Genomic DNA, 18,446 nt, shown 5'->3' on the forward strand with positions numbered 1-18,446 from the left:
TGCAGTGAATCTTGTGCTCACAATAGTTATTGTCATAATTATGTTTACATAAGACTTATAAAGGAATTAAGAAGGTACCAAGAAATATTTTACAGTTCAACTTAATGATCATGAATGGAAGGAAATGGTACGGAAGTTTACATAGGACAAAAAAAATATTGATAGTATTTTTTGGCGAAAGACTTAAACGCTTCTTTGCATTATATAGTAAAACTCTTCTTTAAAAGCATGCAAAAAATAACTTTGATTGACTTGCTTGCTATGTTTGCTACAAGGATATTTTCAAACAATAGGTAAGCGGAGTTTCAATACATACTGGGATTTGATTGGACAAATACAAACTGACAGGAATTGAAGTTAATGTTTATTGTCCAAACAAATTCTAGTGTATAGTAAACATACTACTTACCTTTCGTTTACAACCATCCAAACAATCATAGCAAGCAATTTAATCAAGGTTTGCTTTGCATGTATTTATAGAAGAGCTGTAAATTCTAAAAAAAAAAAAAATCTTGTTGTCGTAGATGGTTAAATCCTCAACAAAATATCATTAACTTTGTTGGAACGAATAAAGGTTTTAAATCAAATTTCCGTGGACTTTTTAGCTTCCACCCTGACGAGGCATGTTAGCTGTTCGTATGCTGTTGCACCTGACGCACTGAAACTTTCACATTTCCATCTTCTTTTCTGAAATATTTTACCCAGCTCATACTTGACAGGATTGTTATTCTAGTAAAAGGTGTAACCAATGAATTGAACACAAGTTAAAAATTCCACAATACTATTTAATTGATTTTATGTGTCAATTTGTTCGGAAAAAAATCGAAAAGAAGAGAGTTTTTTAATGTCATGGTTATCTGTCGCTATCTAGATATATGCTTAGCATTTATTTCAGATGACATGGACTCCTCACCCAGGTGACCCTGCTGCCTTTCATAACTTTATCCGTATACAATTATTTTAAAATAGATAACCAAAGGCTGCAACTCGTATTTTTGTATTTAAATGATTCGTTGTAACGAGAATATTTGTGGTGAATGGAAACTGTGAGGGTCAAAATCTTAAATTGCTTATAAATGTTGCTGGACCCAGTTTCGTTATCTGATCTGAATTTTCTAAAATGTGCAAGGAAGATAGACATTTTGATTTTTTTTACTCGGTAAGTTTGCCCCAATCGCTTGAACTTTTGCAATATTACAGCCAATTTCAATGAGTGTGTAGACAAAGGGATTACTTTGGTTATCTTGCTTTCTGAACAGAAAAGTCATTGTAAGTTATGTAAACTACCCTACTTTAAGAGTAGACTAGTCCGACAAATGACACATCTTTCTGTCTGTAGGACCAGGCTACTTCGAAAGGAGGGTACTTTACCTTACCTAACAATGACCTCACGGTTTAGCTAACAAGCTATTTTGGAATTTTGAAATGAAAAAGCTAAGAAATCTTAGTTTTGTTAGTGTGTACTAGGTTTTCGAAAAAAATACCTGATAACCCTTCAGACAAAAAAAAATGTTGAAAATATCTTACAGATACAGCAAGTGATTCTTAATAGCTATAAGATACATTTTTCTTTTAAAATACAACTTTTAAATCTTACGGGAAACTATTCCAAGCTTAAAACTTTCACTGTAACCTCGCATTAACTTATCCCCCCTCCCCCCCCTCCCCCGAAAAAAAACCCCAAACCAGCAAACCCGCAATACTATTGTCATTCTTATAGTCAGCACTCAATTGATCACAAACAAATGTGTTTAAAGCTGCTAGAGACATATGATTCAAACGCCCAGTAAGTCCTTTGTTCGATATTTTTGCTCTCCATTTTTATCAAAACATTTTACATTTTTATTTTATCGGTTATTGTTGAAGGTCGTACGATGACGTATGGTTGTTAACACATACTTTCTTTGGTTTCTTATGGAAATTTTTCCATTGACAACAAACATACCACATCATATGCATTATATAAGTATTGTATAAATTACAACGTATTTTGGTAATCTTGCAAAATGATCGTAATCCCGAAAATCGTTAACATATTTTCTTATCTTAAAAGGGGCAAGAAGGGTTCCATCAACAGGCCAATAAATAAAATTACAGTTAATTTAAAAAAAAAAATTAAAAAAAATAGGTGTATTTTTTCTCTCATAATAACAGTAAACAGATTCACAACAATGTCAATTTCAAGAAAGCAGACAACAGTTAATTAGTCAATAACAATGCAGCATCAATGATCTTGAATATATGCTTGTTTTAACTAAAATATAAAGGCACAGAACCAGGACATTGGAGCACAGTACCAGGACCGTTTTTCTTATCACCAGCACAGCGTCAGGACAATTCCGTTTAACGAACTTGTACGACTTTTGCAATATAATATTGTTGTAATATACTTTGCATAGTACTTATGACGCATCAGAGAAAAATTAAGCAACAAAACAGTCGTTTTATTGCCGTTCTGATACAATGTAAACAAACCCACCAGCACAGAATCAGGACCCACCAGCACCTGACAGGACCAAATCACCAGCACAGTACGTTCTCTCGCAGGACAACCATACCCACCGTGATTAATAACTTTCTAAACTAATTAGTATATCAAAGGCGAATTTGTTAACTAATCAACAGTAACTTTTACAAGAAGTTTGTACACCGGAGTCAAATGTCTAAGTACAATTCTATTGATTAACTGTATCGAAATATACTGTCAATAAATAAGAAGACATGCAGGTAAAACAATTATTTAAACCATAACAATTGACACTTGTTTGTCAATTATTACAACTTTTTAACTGCAAACATTTCAGATTCCGCCAAAATATTCAATTGAGATTTAAGAATCCGTCAAAATATAAACCACCAAAATTTTTTCGTATACTTTTTTGCCCCTCAATTATACATCCGCTAAAATAACTCACTATATTGTATTCATATTGATGAATGCAATAAAGGCAACAGTAGTGTACCGTTGTTCAATAATCATAATTCGATAAGCGAAAACAAATCCGGGTTACAAACTAAAACCGAGAGAGAAAGTCATCAACTAAACACGCTATAAAGGACAACAACGGAACAACAGAAACACTAAACTACAAAAAAGAAAACGCTAACATATACTAGTCAACAAAAGAAACGATACAAGACAATGCAATTTCCATACAATTATATTATAATGAAATTGGATACACTGTACCAAGGTAAATAAATGTCCAATTGGTCTAATATTTACAGAGTGTTATTTTATTATCAAAACTATTGATTTCAGGCAAAAACGCAAAAAAACAATTTGGGAATTTTTGTTATTTCAAAAATCGATATCAGAACTTAAAACTTTAAACTTAAACATGGTCTGCTTAAAATGTTGAAGGCCTTTGCAGATATTTGAATACTTAATTCTCATCTTAAAAATTAAGTGCCGACTTTTGTCATCATTTTTTGCAAAATCAATTTGAATCCTGCAATCAATAACACGGTATTTTCTCACTTTCCAATTTGGTCAGATTCTTTTAATCATTTAAATTTCCTTTGCAAATGAATGTTTTTATGCCCCAGCTACGGTAGTAGAGGGGCATTATGTTTTCTGGTTGTGCGTCCGTTCGTCTGTTCGTTCGTCCGTCCTTCCGTCCTTCTGTTCCGCTTCAGGTTAAAATTTTTGGTCAAGGTAGTTTTTGATGAAGTTGAAGTCCAATCCACTTCAAACTTAGTATACATGTTCCCTATGATATGATCTTTTTAATTTTAATGCCAAATTAGAGGGTTTACCCCAATTTCACGGTCCACTGAACATAGAAAATGATAGTGCGAGTGGGGCATTCGTGTACTGGGGACACATTCTTGATCATTGGCAAATTTAACAGTTTTTCCTATTTATTATATTTTATGATAAATTAGAATTCAAACTTGTGTATCGTTACTTTTGTTGACTAGTATACATAGAAACGGACTGTAGATAACAACTGCCGTATTCCTGACTTGATACAGGACATTTAAAAAAAATGGGTTGACCATGGTTTTATTGCTAGCAAAACCTGCAGCTTATATGGCAATGTTAAAATCATTTCTAAAATGACAACACTTCGTGAAAGGAATAAAGTACATTCAAATGCAGGAACAATCAGCACAGAGAAATACATTTACAAATGATGTAGTAGTACATTACAACATGTAAACCCAGGATAACAACGATAACTCCCATGAATTGACGACAGCACATCAGGACACCTAAATACGAAATATAAAATATGTCGCATGAAAAGATGACTGTATTTTTTGTGACGTTTATATTATGACAGAAAAAAAGTAAAATCACAACAATACTGAACTCCGAGGAAAATTCAAAAAGGAAAGTCCCAAATCAAATGGCAAAATCAAAAGTTCAAACACATCAAACGAATGGATAACAACTGTCATATTCCTGACTTGGTACAGGCATTTTCTTATGTAGAAAATGGTGGATTGAATCTGGTTTTATAGCTAGCTAAACCTCTCACTTGTATGACAGTCGCATCAAATTCAATTATATTGTCAACGATGCGTGAACAAAACAAACAGACATAATAGGTAAAAATGTCAAAAATAGGGGTACAGCAGTCAACATTGTGTTATCATCTTAATCACTATAAAAACAACAAATGTAACGAAGAAGCACAAAAAGGCATACATCAAATTTAACATCCTCATTTTGCTTATATTATGCGATTTTATTTATCTATGTAAAATCCACCCATAAAGGATGAACGGTTTTAAGTACTGGTGTAAAATTGCGCGTTTGAAATTCGCACAGGTAGACATAAAATAATTTTGTCGTTCAAAGTATGACGGGATACATAAATACAGAGTCACGTAAAATAGATATCACAAAAAACAGACTTAACAGTAAAAGTAATAATAATAAATAAAATAATTGTGTGTTTCAAAGTATGACGGGATACATAAGTACAGAGTCACGTCAAATGGATATCTAAAAAAACAGACTTAACAGTAAAAGTAATATTAATAAAGACAAATAAAAGAATACTATAACACGTTATAAAGATGATAAACAACGTCAGTACGCAAAATCTATACTTCAAGACCATCGTGTATTATTTGTGAAGTTGATACGGAATATTTATCAACAAGTTCTTGGTACCTTGCGATGAACTTTTTTTAGAAAAAGGACGATACGTTCATTGACATACCCCTGGTTCATCAACTTTCTGCTCAGACACTGGTGACGTTTTACAAAGTCTGAGTAGGAGCTGCAAACTCTTGAATACCGAATAAGTTGGGAAATGTATATCCCATATGCATGTGAAGTTGGTATATTGCTACTAAGGTGGGGGAAATTGATAATTTTAAAATTAAAATCGTCTCGTTTGTCATAGATTCTGTCATAGGTAAATTTCTGAAAAATAGACACGTACAAGGAAACATTGGGATTGAGTTTGTAATTGTGTTATTTTATGTATTTTTTAACAATGAGAAGAATATTGAAATGGAATTGTAATGGTGTTTTTATTTGTATTTTTTAACCATGACACCAAACAAAAAAATCCTGTGAATATACATGTAGTTGCTTTAAACATAGAATCATGTAAATGAAATAGCTAATTTTAACATACATATAGACAATGAAAATTAAAAAAACAGTAATATAAGGCAAAATCATGTAAGAACAAAATGTAAAACCCTGTAGACGAACCACGATAACCTCGACTATACTGACAAATAAGACTAATGTGAAATGTAACCAAAATAAGAAAGTAATAACTAAATGCCCGATAGTCAAAAAAGTCATATTCGGGAATCGTTCCTCCTCATAACTCTGTAGGAGCAGTTTCTGAGTAAAGAGCACACTCCTGTATATGAATTCCATGGAGTGTGCTCTTTACGCAGAACTGATCCTACAGAGTTATGAGGAGGAAAGATTAAAAATGACACTCCGTAAATTTTATGGACACCATCACGAATTGGTTAATCTATGCAATATGTCTATGTCTAAATTAACTAAAGACATTTTTACCACGTCTTAGATTAAGATTTACCATCTACGTCGTTTGGTCTGATTAGTACCGAACGTGACCTATTCCCGAATATGACCATTTTTTCTTCTTCAATTTTGCCTATTATCTTTAAAAATATAAACAGTAACTTTAAATAGCCAAAATGATCATCAAGACAACCTGTACAAGTAAGTCTGATGATTGAAATCAGTCAGTCGATTCCCTATTAGAGTTGTTGCTCTTTGATGACGATTTTTATCAATTTTTTGCGTTTTTGCCTTATATCTTATGAATCATAAACTTAGATAACAAAAAATTATCAACAAGAATAGATCTACAATTATGATCAATGGTGGAAATCATTCGACGACTCCTTATTGGAGTTATTGCCCTTTAATGACATTTTTATCATTTTTTTGTTTTTTTCCCCCTTATATGGTAGAAATTATAATAGATAGATAGAAACTTAAATAAGCAAACATGATCAGCAAGACAAGATCTACTAACAAGTCAAATGTTGGCTATACAGTTAGTAGACTGTCAGTCTTTATATGAGTGATCGCCGTTAAATAAGAATTACATGTAGCAAAAACTAAAGAAGATAGAAAGACACTCAACAGACTAAATAATTAGCAATACAAGATTGGCAAAACAGAGATTTGGTCATGAATTCTAATCTATAATGTTGGAGAGAGCATTTTGCTGAATGTGCATATAGCCAAGGTGACCGACACCGGCTCTTTAAAGCCTCTAGTTATAATTTGGATATACGTTTTAGTATGTTATAAATCAAATATGATAATTTGCGTCAAATCGGTGAACATGAATTTGACAGCAAATGCCCCTTTATTTTTTTTTTAAATATTGCTTTATGAAAAGGATTGGTTTTTCGTAGCATTTGGTGTCTGAATCACGTTCTGTTTCTGGTTTAAACAGGTTTTTAGTCAAATATCAATCTTTTTCTACCAAAATTTAATTTAATGGAACTTATTTGAAAATAAAAGAAACTATTGAAATTTGAATACATCGACACGTAAGTTTTCAGATACATAGGGGTCTTTTCGGGTTCGTGGTCCGTAACTTGCTTTGTCACAGGTCAGGTTTTTTTTAAGACAATTACATCCGTTATCTATAGTGTTTTTATTCATTTGTTTGTTTTAAATTATACTTTTTTATTTGTTGTAATTATGAGTTGTTAACTTTTCCCAAATATTTTAAAATACTGGTTTCAAAAATAACGAATTGCTTTTAATTTTACAAAATGTACTTTGGTAATATTTGCTGTTGATTTTTTGTTTTTGATTGTACCGAACATGTGGAACTAGCGATTTTTTTCTTTTTTTATGATCAAGGTGATTCTATGAGTAGCAGCGGAGGAATTCTAGGTGGTAATATGAAAAGATTTACCACCAAAGATAGAGATAACGATGACTACATCAACAATTGTGCTCAAACTTTCAAAGGAGGATGGTGGTACGGAGAATGCCGGTGGTCCGGGATTAATGAAATATACAGGTTGGGTACCCTGTATTGGGAGAGTTCTCCAACCATTGTCTCTAGTATCATGATGATAAGAAGAACATAACTTTTTTCTGTGGCAGATTATTTTAAATTTTAAAGAATTGATAATTATCAAGCGTTAAATCTTCAAATTATAGTCCTGTTGCATTGTTTCAAATGTCATCTAGTACACAACTTGTCCAGATAGTATTAAAGCATGCTCAAAGAAAAGAGGGACGAAAGATACCAAAGGGACAGTCAAACTCATAAATCTAAAACAAACTGACAACGCCATGGCTAAAAATGAAAAAGACAAACAGAAAAACAATAGTACACATGACACAACATAGACACAACATAGAAAACTAAAGAATAAACAACACGAACCCCACCAAAAACTAGGGGTGATCTCAGGTGCTCCGGAAGGGTAAGCAGATCCTGCTCCACAAAAGGTGATATTGATGGTACAATGAAGTATTTTCCTCTAGAAGTTACAGTCACATTGACTCAAGTTTTTTCGGTTAGATGCAACATTAACACTTCATATTATATTTTTCCCCTACTATCTCGAAGGGAACGTAAAACTGTAAGACTGAAATTATGTATGGTTTTATAAAAATGAAAATGACAAACAGTAACAATGAACATCTCACCTCCATTTAATCTGTTGTATTATAGAGAGTGGTAGTTGTTGTTCTGGCTTTGATGTAACAATGAACGACAAGGAATTATGTGTTTGGTCCCCTGAATTCGAAAATTAAAAAAGAACTCTAAATCTGCTTAATTTATCCTCCAGATGTACGTATACGTATATATGTAAACTTATTCTTGCATATTTGCCACAGGGCTTTAAACTGCTAGAGATAAGGAGCCAACTGCTTCATTATGAGATCTTGTGATTAATATTTAAACATGCACGACTGCTTTGCCCGAACGTATAATTGCTACAAGATATATGTTACTAAGATACTAAGGTGTATGAAATATGTTTTAGGATAAGGCCTTTGCTCAGATTTATTTTTACGTAACACAATGTTTGCCTTGTCTATGAAGTCTTAACACTAGTCGTCCATTTTCTACACTAAAGTGTCCAGTTTATATAAACCTGTTCCTCTATGAATAACATTTAACACAATTTTGAAAGGTTTAAATAATTTCATTATTTTTGTTATTTCATGGGTCAAACAATTCCTTTTATTACTCCTCCTCCTTTGCCGTAGTTAAAATGGTTATAACTACTTAAGGGGATAGAGGGTTATTGCTAACAAGGAAGATTTTTAACAAAGAGATCCAAGTGGTGAACAGAACAAACAGGCATGATAGGTAAAAATGTTGAACAGTTTGGTTTATAAAACAAATTGCACTTTGGTCAGAGTTTTGAATACATTGCAAAAGGTGACAGAAACACTTGCAGTCATGTCACAGTAAGAAATTGTCAATGAGCGTTAGTTGAAAACAAAAGTATACGACAAAAGGAATGATTTCAGCTTCTCAATTGTGAACTTTCCATTTCTGTGCAGCAATGTTAATATTTCAGTACCCACTGCATGCGAGAATTCACCTACAAGTTTATTTTATTGTCCAGAGGTTGCGTTTCTTATCATGCATTTTTTATAGAGAGATAAAATTGAGAATGGAAATGGGGAATGTGCCAAAGAGACAACAACCCTACCATAGAAAAAAACAACAGCAGAAGGTCACCAACAGGTCTTCAATGTTGCGAGAAATTCCCGCACCCGGAGGCGTCCTTCAACTGGCCCCTAAACAAATATATACTAGTTCAGTGATAATGAACGCCATACTAATTTCCAAGTTGTACACAAGAAGCTAAAATTAAAATAATACAGGACTAATAAAGATGTTTACAAGGTAGCTATTTAACCAAATGTTCCAAGTGGTAAAGTTGAAAGCATCCATTCGTAAATTTTACAGAGGCCATCACGAGTTAACCGTTATAGAATATCTGTGTCAAAGATGACAAGGGTTATTTTTTTATTATCGTAACCACAACCCCGTCTTCTTCTTCTTGATTGTGGCAACACAGAATGAGACATCTCCAGATTTCTACTTGCATAAGGTAGCAATACTGTAAACAAACTTATTTTGTCGCGAATATGTAAAGCTTGAATCTTCTATATATCTCCTTCAATATCAATAATATGGTCATTTTTATAAATTTCCTGTTTACAAAACTTTGAATTTTTCGAAAAATTAATAAGGATGTTCTTATCCCAGGCATAGATTACCTTAGCCGTATTTGGCACAACTTTTTGGAATTTTGGATCCTCAATACTCTTCAACTTTGTACTTGTTTGGCTTTATAAATATTTTGATATGAGCGTCACTGATGAGTCTTATGTAGACGAAACGCGCGTCTGGCGTACTAAATTATAATCCTGGTACCTTTGATAACTATTCTAAAAAACTTCAAGTAAATTAGAAAATCGCAAAATTAAATAGCTACGAAATGGACTAGAAAAGGTAAAACGCGAAATAAAGGATCTGCGAAAATAAGTTGGTTTACAGTTTACAGTTAGGAAAAAAATTAAATTTACCTTCATTGTTTTACAATCCCCTTTTTCTTACTTGCTTACACATCAAGTTAACTGTGTGTTACATATCTGTGCATATGTAATCAGATCTTTCCAGAAATTGATTTCAGTCGTTAAACTGAGTACATATGATTTCTTTTTTGTGTATCATTGGAAACAATCCGCGGTTATTGCTCTACAATATTGCTAAAAGGTCTGTGAAGATATCACATGTCACATGTTTCACCAAAGTTTGACCGAAAGTAGAATTTTAATCTTGTTAGTAATACCTTTTCTGGAATTATTCACATGTATCTCTCAAGAGATCATGTATTTTGTTTCACGTCAAAAATTTCGAGTGAAAAAAAGTGTTTTTAAACATTGCAATACTTTCTGAACCTATAGGTTATGATGTAAAAATATGAACTGTTAAACAGAAAATAGCCCATAGACACGTAAAAAAACATTGATGTTCATACAAACCCCCAGCTGTCCAAAAATTATTTAAATTGACAATTACTTTCACATTTCATAAATGGGTGTTCAACTATAAGAGGAAAACAAAGGAACAACGGGAACAACGAAGTGCAACAAAAACAAACGCCAACACACTTAGAAACGAACTATTTGATAACAACTGCCACATTCCTGAATTGTTACAGGACATTTTAAAAAACATGGTGGGTTGAACCTGGTTAAATGGCATTCCAAACCTCCCTCTTTATGACAATGATAAACAATATCGCTAAAACATTACGTGACAGAAATACAGCACAAACACCCGCAAGAACATTTGAAAATGCCTGTACCAAGTCAGGAATATGACAGTTGTTGTCCATTCGTTTTTGATGTGTTTTGTCATTTGATTTTGCCATGTGATTAGGGACTTCTCGATTGAATTTTCCTCGGAGTTTTTGTGATTTTACTTTTTTCATAACAGAGAAACGCAATGACAAATAATATGATAGTCGACACAACATGTAAACCTCAAAACAACAACATACCTATTCCATTAACGACAAACACCACATGATATCAAAACAGTGACGCGCTAACGTAACTAACATGTTTCAATGATACAATTATTTTCACAATATTCGTCCAAACAATTTTTATTTTATTTAAAAATTCAATATTCTCGTAGTATTTGCTCTGTCTGTTGATTCTGCCAAAAGCTTTGTGGACATCCACAAAGTTGATGTTAAGCTTCCTATGCCATTCAGATTATAAACTTTGTTTGAAGGAGTTAAGTAAAGCAAATATTTGATTAATGCATATCCTCGCCAGTTGTTGAAGTCACTAAAACATCCTTTTTGGCTTACTTTGCCTTTTGTCCCATCGTCAGGTATGATGTTTATCTCCAATATTGATGTACTTCCTAGTTGACGAATTCAGCTGCAAGTTCTCTTTAATCTTTGAAAAGTTAAATTATCCTTCCCTTATAACGCTAGATTAAAACTAACGAGGAAAGGAAAATCCCGGCCACCGAAAGCTTTATTATTGTGAAGCCTAGGTGACCGAGTGGTCTAGCATGTCGGATACAGTGCAAGGTGATTTGGTGTCACGATATCTCAGTAGCATGAGTTCGAATCCCGGCGAAGGTGGCAATAAATTTCGCAAATTTACAGATCTAACATTGTTAGGTTGATGTTTAGACGAATTAAATGAATATAATACGTCTAAACATCAACGCAACGATGTCAGATCTGTAGAAATTAATGTTCTTCCCTCGCCGGAATTCGAACCTATGCTACTGAGATATCGTGACATATATATATAATTCGTCTGAACATCATATTTTCTTTTTGGCTAACACAGATTTTGATCCTTTAACTGCTTTATGGTCCTGTAAGAACATATACATAGTTATTCAAACGTTCAACTGATTTTACAGAGTAACAGAGGTACGCATTTGACAAGAATATTTCCACCGCCTGTATTGTCAAGCAATTCTTACTCTGAAACTGTGGCGTAAATATGATTTGATGCTGGAGCAAATCGAGGAGATTACTCACTCAATCCGAAAATATGCACCCAATAATATATACTTGTTAAGGCCTTTTTATATTGTATGAACTAAACCGAAAACTTGGATCACAACTTTGATCCTCCTCCAGGTTTTCAGAGCATTAACTTTAGTGTAAACATATTTACACGATTACGTTCAACAGTGTATATAAAGTGCGAATCCAGTCAGTTCATTTTCACTGTTGTATGCGAGTATGTTCATTGTAGAATAAAGGATCATGGGAAAACATTATTTGTTTACGTTTTAAAATTACCAAAATAATTGATTTGAAACTAAATTTTAACATATTTTCATTATGATGTGTCTTTTTAATGTAAAATAAATGTATTAAAGTTCAAATATGTGTTATAAAAGCAACATAATATAGAATATCAATTATTAAAGGCGATCCATTTTCACTATAGATGCGATGAATTATCACTGTATGACATTCATTTCTGATGTAGAATTTTCGAAGATGCGATGAATTTTTATTGTAGATTAATGTGATAATTAGACTTGCAACAAATAAAAAACTTATTAGATTGCTTTAATATTTATATCTATTTATAACTTGTTTATGTCTATAAAAACTGGCTGGCCATTTATATCTTTTCCCACAGTATTGACATGTGTGAACTGTATTGCCATGTTTCCCTGCTTTGTGATTCGCTAGGTCTTTAGAAGTTGCAAATTCCTGATTACACAAATCACACTGATACTTTTTGTTGTTTTCTTGGTGCATGTTGTTTCAAATTATGTTTGTAAAAAAAATACTTTCTTAAATTTATAGGGCTTGTTGTTTAGGTGCTTGTTGACTTGGCCATCAAAGAGTTGTTTTTATACGAGGGCAATTTTTTTTCGGTTCGTATATTGCTATGATGTCGTCATCGTCTGTGTCGTCCGAAGACACATTTGGTTTCCAGGCAACTACAATTTAAGTGAATGGATCTATATAAATTTGAAAGAAGGTTCAATACCACAAAATGAAGGTTGGGATTATTTTTGGGATGATGGTTCCAACTTTTTACGAAAACGGGGCATAAAAGAAGCATTCTTTTTAGTTTCAGGATAATTTCTTGTGTATAAGAATTTCGATTGCTCTGAAATTGTAATACAGCGTTCAATACCACAAGTAGAAGGATAGGATTCATTTTGGAGGTTATGGTACATTTGTACTAACAGTTTAGGAATGAAGGAACAAAAAAAGGGACAAAAACCAATCCTGTTATTAATAACTTTGTAGTTTCTGGCCAATTACTTGTGTGTAAGTTTTTGGATCTTTCTGACATTGTGCCACAAGGAACAATATCACAAATAAAGGGAAGACTGGGGTTAGGTTCGGGGATAATTGTCCCAAACATGCAGAAATAAGTGGCAAAAGAAATAGCGATTTCTTTTTTCTAATTTCCAGACAATATCTTGTGTTTAAGTGTATGGATCTCTCTAAAATTGTACTACAAGGTTCATTACCACAAAGGAAAGACTGGTATTGGGTTTGATGGTTATTGGTCCTAGATGGAAAACAAAATGTAATGGTCGGGTTCTAATTTTTTAAAGGGGTTCATATCGCTTTTATTTTTTTTTTAAATTTCAAATTTTTGAAAAGTTTCAAGAAGAAACCTTCAGTTGCACAGTATTGCGCATATGATTTGTAAAATCTTCGACCACATTTACCTTGGGTCAGAAACCTATATAACGTCATTTCACAATTCAAATTCAGATAGTATCAAGCTTTTTTTAATGGCATACGATACAGTTACAAGGGAGGTAATGACGTTGCTAACGTAAAATGTTAGTTTTGCGACGTCAAACTATGACATATCGGGAAAAGATGCATTTTTCGACTGATTTTTATCATTCAAACTGATTTAATTTGAAAACGAGTGCATGGACCCCTATTTTTTAAAACGACATTTTGTTTCATTTTGCAGGGAGATTATGTGGATCAAATTTTATAAAACTGTAAATAGTCCATTTTTTTTTTTTAATTTTGATAAATATACAGCAAACAATTACGTTTTTTACTCACTTCATGACCATTTGATAAATATGAGTTATTTCTGAATAAAAAATGCATAATTTTTTAGGATACTTATAAAAACAGAAATTACAAATTATTTAACAAAAAATAATTTGTGTTTATCTTTTAAAACAAAAAAGTTATGTCTTTCTTTCTTCCCTTAAAGGCATACGATACAGTTTTGATCCTGTATTTACAGTTTGATGAAAATGTCCATATATGCTATTTTTTGCCTGATTAAACCAAATATGCAATAAAAAATATACCTTCATGTGCTACTTTTTTAGTTAAATGAGGTAGAAATTTGTATATTTGCTCAAAATTCGGATTTGTGGCCGTATTTCCCTTTCGAAAGAAAAGCATAACTTTTTTGTTTTAAAAGATAAACACAAATTGTTTTATGTTAAATAATTTGTTATTTCTGTATTTTATAAGTATCCTAAAAATTTATGCATTTTTTTATTCAGAAATAACTCATATTTATCAAATGGTCATTGAGTAAAAAGCGTAATTTTTTGCTGTATATTTATCAAAATTAAAAAAATTGGATTATTTACAGTTTTATAAAATTTGATCCACATAATCTCCCTGCAAAATGAAACAAAATGTCGTTTTAAAAAATAAAGGTCCATGCACTCGTTTTCAAATTAAATCAATTTGAATGATAAAAATCAGTCGAAAAATGCATCTTTTCCCGATATGTCATAGTTTGACGTCGCGAAACTAACATTTTACGTTAGCAACGTCATAACCTCCCTTGTAACTGCATCGTATGCCCATAATATTGTGTCCAAATTTGCCCCAAATGTTCAGGGTTCGACCTCTGCGGTCAGCGAAGCATTTTAAATGTTTTACTACAAAACGAGCTGATGTGATTAAAAGTTCCTGTTGCTTTCTTCATATGGTGAGCCAGGCCAGCATAGGCGTATCAAGGGGTGTCTGCAAAAATTTGGTTGATTATATATATAGGGAATCATTGAAGCGTATCTGGAGACCCCCTCCCCCTTTTTAGGTCATCCATCGGGTCCGCCTTACAAAAAGTTCTGGATCCGCCACTGCCCAGTTCTGCTTTTAAAGTGTTTGGAACAATGAGTACAAATCAGGCCTTCTCCATGCTATCAGTTTTCATGCTCATTGAGAAGTCTTAACATTTTAATTCACACTGGTCACATTTGTGTAACTCATTAGTGTGGATCTTCTTATGCCTGTGAAAACTAGCTACCTATTTTGTCTTGAAAGGACAATAAGTGCATTAGTATGAAGACCTCTCCTTCTTAACTTTAGTTCTGTGGTTCATCTTCACTTGCTTCCCGTATTGTAGAACCCCAAATGCTTCAATATTCATATTCTGAAGGAAAGATAGTTTTAGCTCGATCATTGCTTGCATGTTCTTTACTGTATAAAATGAAACGACATGTGACATATAAATTATCCGAAGTCATCAAAGCGTGAAATGCAAGTCAAGTTGTGTAGGGCAAACTTTTTCTGTCAAAAATATAAACTGATAAAGTTGCATTGGTACCTGATGTACGTGTTGTAGAGCACCCTTGATACTACCGCAGAGGTCGAACCCCAAACAGTTTGGGGCAAGTATGTACACAACATTTAAGCAAGACATCATTTTTGATGAAACAAAGAAAATGTTGAATATCGGACCCTTTGGACCTCAATGTGGACCATTTTGATAACTTGGCCCAAAATACCCAAATCCCAAAATTAAAAACACGGTGAGATTCAGCATGCCAAAGTACCCCAAATATTCAATTGTTGTTGAAATCCAAAAGAATTTATTTCTTGACAGTTAGGACCCCACAAACTTGTTAAATGGACCAAAAAAATAATAAACACAATCATGTATGGATTCAGCCTACCAATGAACCTCAAGTTTTATTTTGGACCCTGTGGGCCAATTTAAAACCGGACCCAAAATCAAAAATCTTACGTCAAAACCTCGTTGAAATTGGTCAAGAAGTGATTTATAAAAAAATATTAGAAAAGCATTGTTGTTTTTTATCCCTCTTTATCCCATTCTATTTCGATAGACATGATAGATGTACGTATTCAGTGATGAAGTGTCATTGCATTGGATAAATATAACTGTACTTTAAATAAAGATGCTGATGAATTATAAAAATATCTATGACATGCTTCTTCTGCTTTGTAAATAGACCCATACTCGAAATCCAATGATAAAATTTGTTTGCACATGCGTATAATGACTACTGCAGAAACATGAATTTTATCACATTGGCGTGCATTTTAAAATATATTTCTTTAATCTAAAACAGTTACACTTTCAACTCTTAAATGATCTACATGTTGTTTATATATCATGACTACAATGTATTATATATAAAATAAATATTTATAATTCTATTGAATTAAATGGATTGTTCAATCAAACTTTCCATCTCAAAGTCAGTACTACCAAACCCTTTTCTTACTTTAATCATTGTTTGAGCAAGTCGGCTGAATTAGGAATTTATTGCATAAAAATGAATAAAACTCATACAGTGAAAATGCACCGCTTATACAATACTAATAAATCGCTCTACAGTGAAAATGAAAGTAAAGTATCAATATTCAACAGTAAACATGACTCGCATAAAGATAGCATTATAGTGGAATTAAATACAATATGGACACACCGATTGATTGATTGATTGTTGGTTGCTTAACGCCCAGTGGCAAATATTTCATGCATATTCAGGACAAGAACAAGTTCACAATAAATACAATAGGTAGGTTGATACGATAGAGGCCATCCGGGATGATGGTCGGGGAAATTTGGACTACCACTGGAAAATGAGGGTATTTTGGATAGGGACAGAAATTTTGCGTTGCAACAGGCCACCTACGGACCCCTCAAAAGAGTTGCTGCAAGGGTTCTTAACATGCAAAGAGCGTGGCACTCTCTTTATACGAGGCATCGGATTTAACGTCCCCCTTCTGACCGGACGTGACTGCGAACTTGATACATCCCGCACAGCCAAACGGACGCCCCACTTCGGCAAGCGTTTTACTGCCGGTCGGGAGAAGACCAAGTGACCATATTTCTATACCCCAGTCACCCTTGGGGGATGGACAAACCGAATAAAAAAAGCTATTCTACGTTATGCAACATTAATAATTGTGTTGAAATGAATATTTTTCTTCAACGACATCTTTCCTGCTAGTTTTTAATCACCTGCACGATTTGTTCGTAAAACGTCCTAAATATTCACCTATTTCGGTATATATTTCACATATGGATGGCTCTCGTCGCTATTAAAACCCGTTCCTATCTTTTATTTTGTCTAACTTGTATTTAATGAATGGCTATTATTTATTTTGAATTTATTGAACCATAAAACTAATTTTTGTTTCTTCACATTGAATAATCCGCGAAGCGGATTATGTAAAATGTGAAGAGTCAAAAATTAGTTTTATGGTTCAATAAAATCAAAATAAATTATTGTCATTCATTATAAATAAATTTCTATCAAAAATAAGGCTCAAAGAACTTTTTATATTATATATATTAACAATAACAACGTACACACATGTTGGCGTATGAATACACAACGTCAGAGTGGGCGTGTCGCCATAAAAATTGACAACATTGAAAATAAAACTAATAATTTTAACCTATCAGAAGACAGTAAATACACCAAATTTATTTATTATTTATTACTAAACATTTACATGTGAACTATTTTTCTTCATTTTCTTCAAATATCATAATTTTTTCGTCTGTCTATTTACCATTCTACTTCAGAAATGCGTGGCATATACAATGAAAATGGTATTTTAGGATCCGCACTTTACATACACTGTTCAAGTTAAATAATGATTTAAATAATTAATGATAGTGTACCTTTACCGTCTTTACATAAATAGGAAACAAATCCATAAACAGCAATTTCAGCTTTTATACATTCAGTCTTGTTGGTTGAGTTGTCTTGGGCACTGCAAATAGTGTAGGCGCTGTTACCACGATGTCACAGAAGCAAGGGTGTGAATCCCGCTGAGGGAAGAAAAATGGCTAAATGCAAATACGTATTAAAATTGTTAGACTAAATTTTTGACGAATTATATATACATATTAAAGTGGTGGCACTGTTTAACTACATGAAATCCGATTGGCAATGTTTGTTTTAAAGTTTTCACATGTTTAGACGTATATGATTAAATCATTATTTGGTGTGTTGGCATGGTAATAAACTTTACCATCCTTTACGACAGACAGAACATATAATAGCTGATCCGGGTTTCCACTTTCAACTTGCCACTTTACGGCATGTACTGTGTTTCAACCCGAGGTAACGTTGACGATGAAAGACATTACTCGGCAATAAAGATATATTTGTATATATTTATAAAGCCTATAGTTGGTCGAGCAAGTGTTCAAATCCCGCAGTGAG

At 33.0% G+C, this 18,446-nt stretch overlaps 1 protein-coding gene across 1 annotated transcript in view; it reads left to right on the plus strand.

The window, feature by feature from the left end:
- Positions 1–7,613, plus strand: part of LOC143044585 (ficolin-2-like) — a 51,745-nt gene extending 44,132 nt beyond the window's left edge. The window contains exon 8 of the mRNA XM_076216642.1: positions 7,334–7,613. Within this exon, the coding sequence (XP_076072757.1) occupies positions 7,334–7,566 (233 nt within the window). The 3' untranslated portion in view covers positions 7,567–7,613. The remainder of the gene's footprint in view (positions 1–7,333) is intronic.
- Positions 7,614–18,446: the final 10,833 nt, after the last annotated feature.

This window comes from Mytilus galloprovincialis, chromosome 9 (assembly GCF_965363235.1).
Source record: "Mytilus galloprovincialis chromosome 9, xbMytGall1.hap1.1, whole genome shotgun sequence".
NCBI lineage: Eukaryota > Metazoa > Mollusca > Bivalvia > Mytilida > Mytilidae > Mytilus > Mytilus galloprovincialis.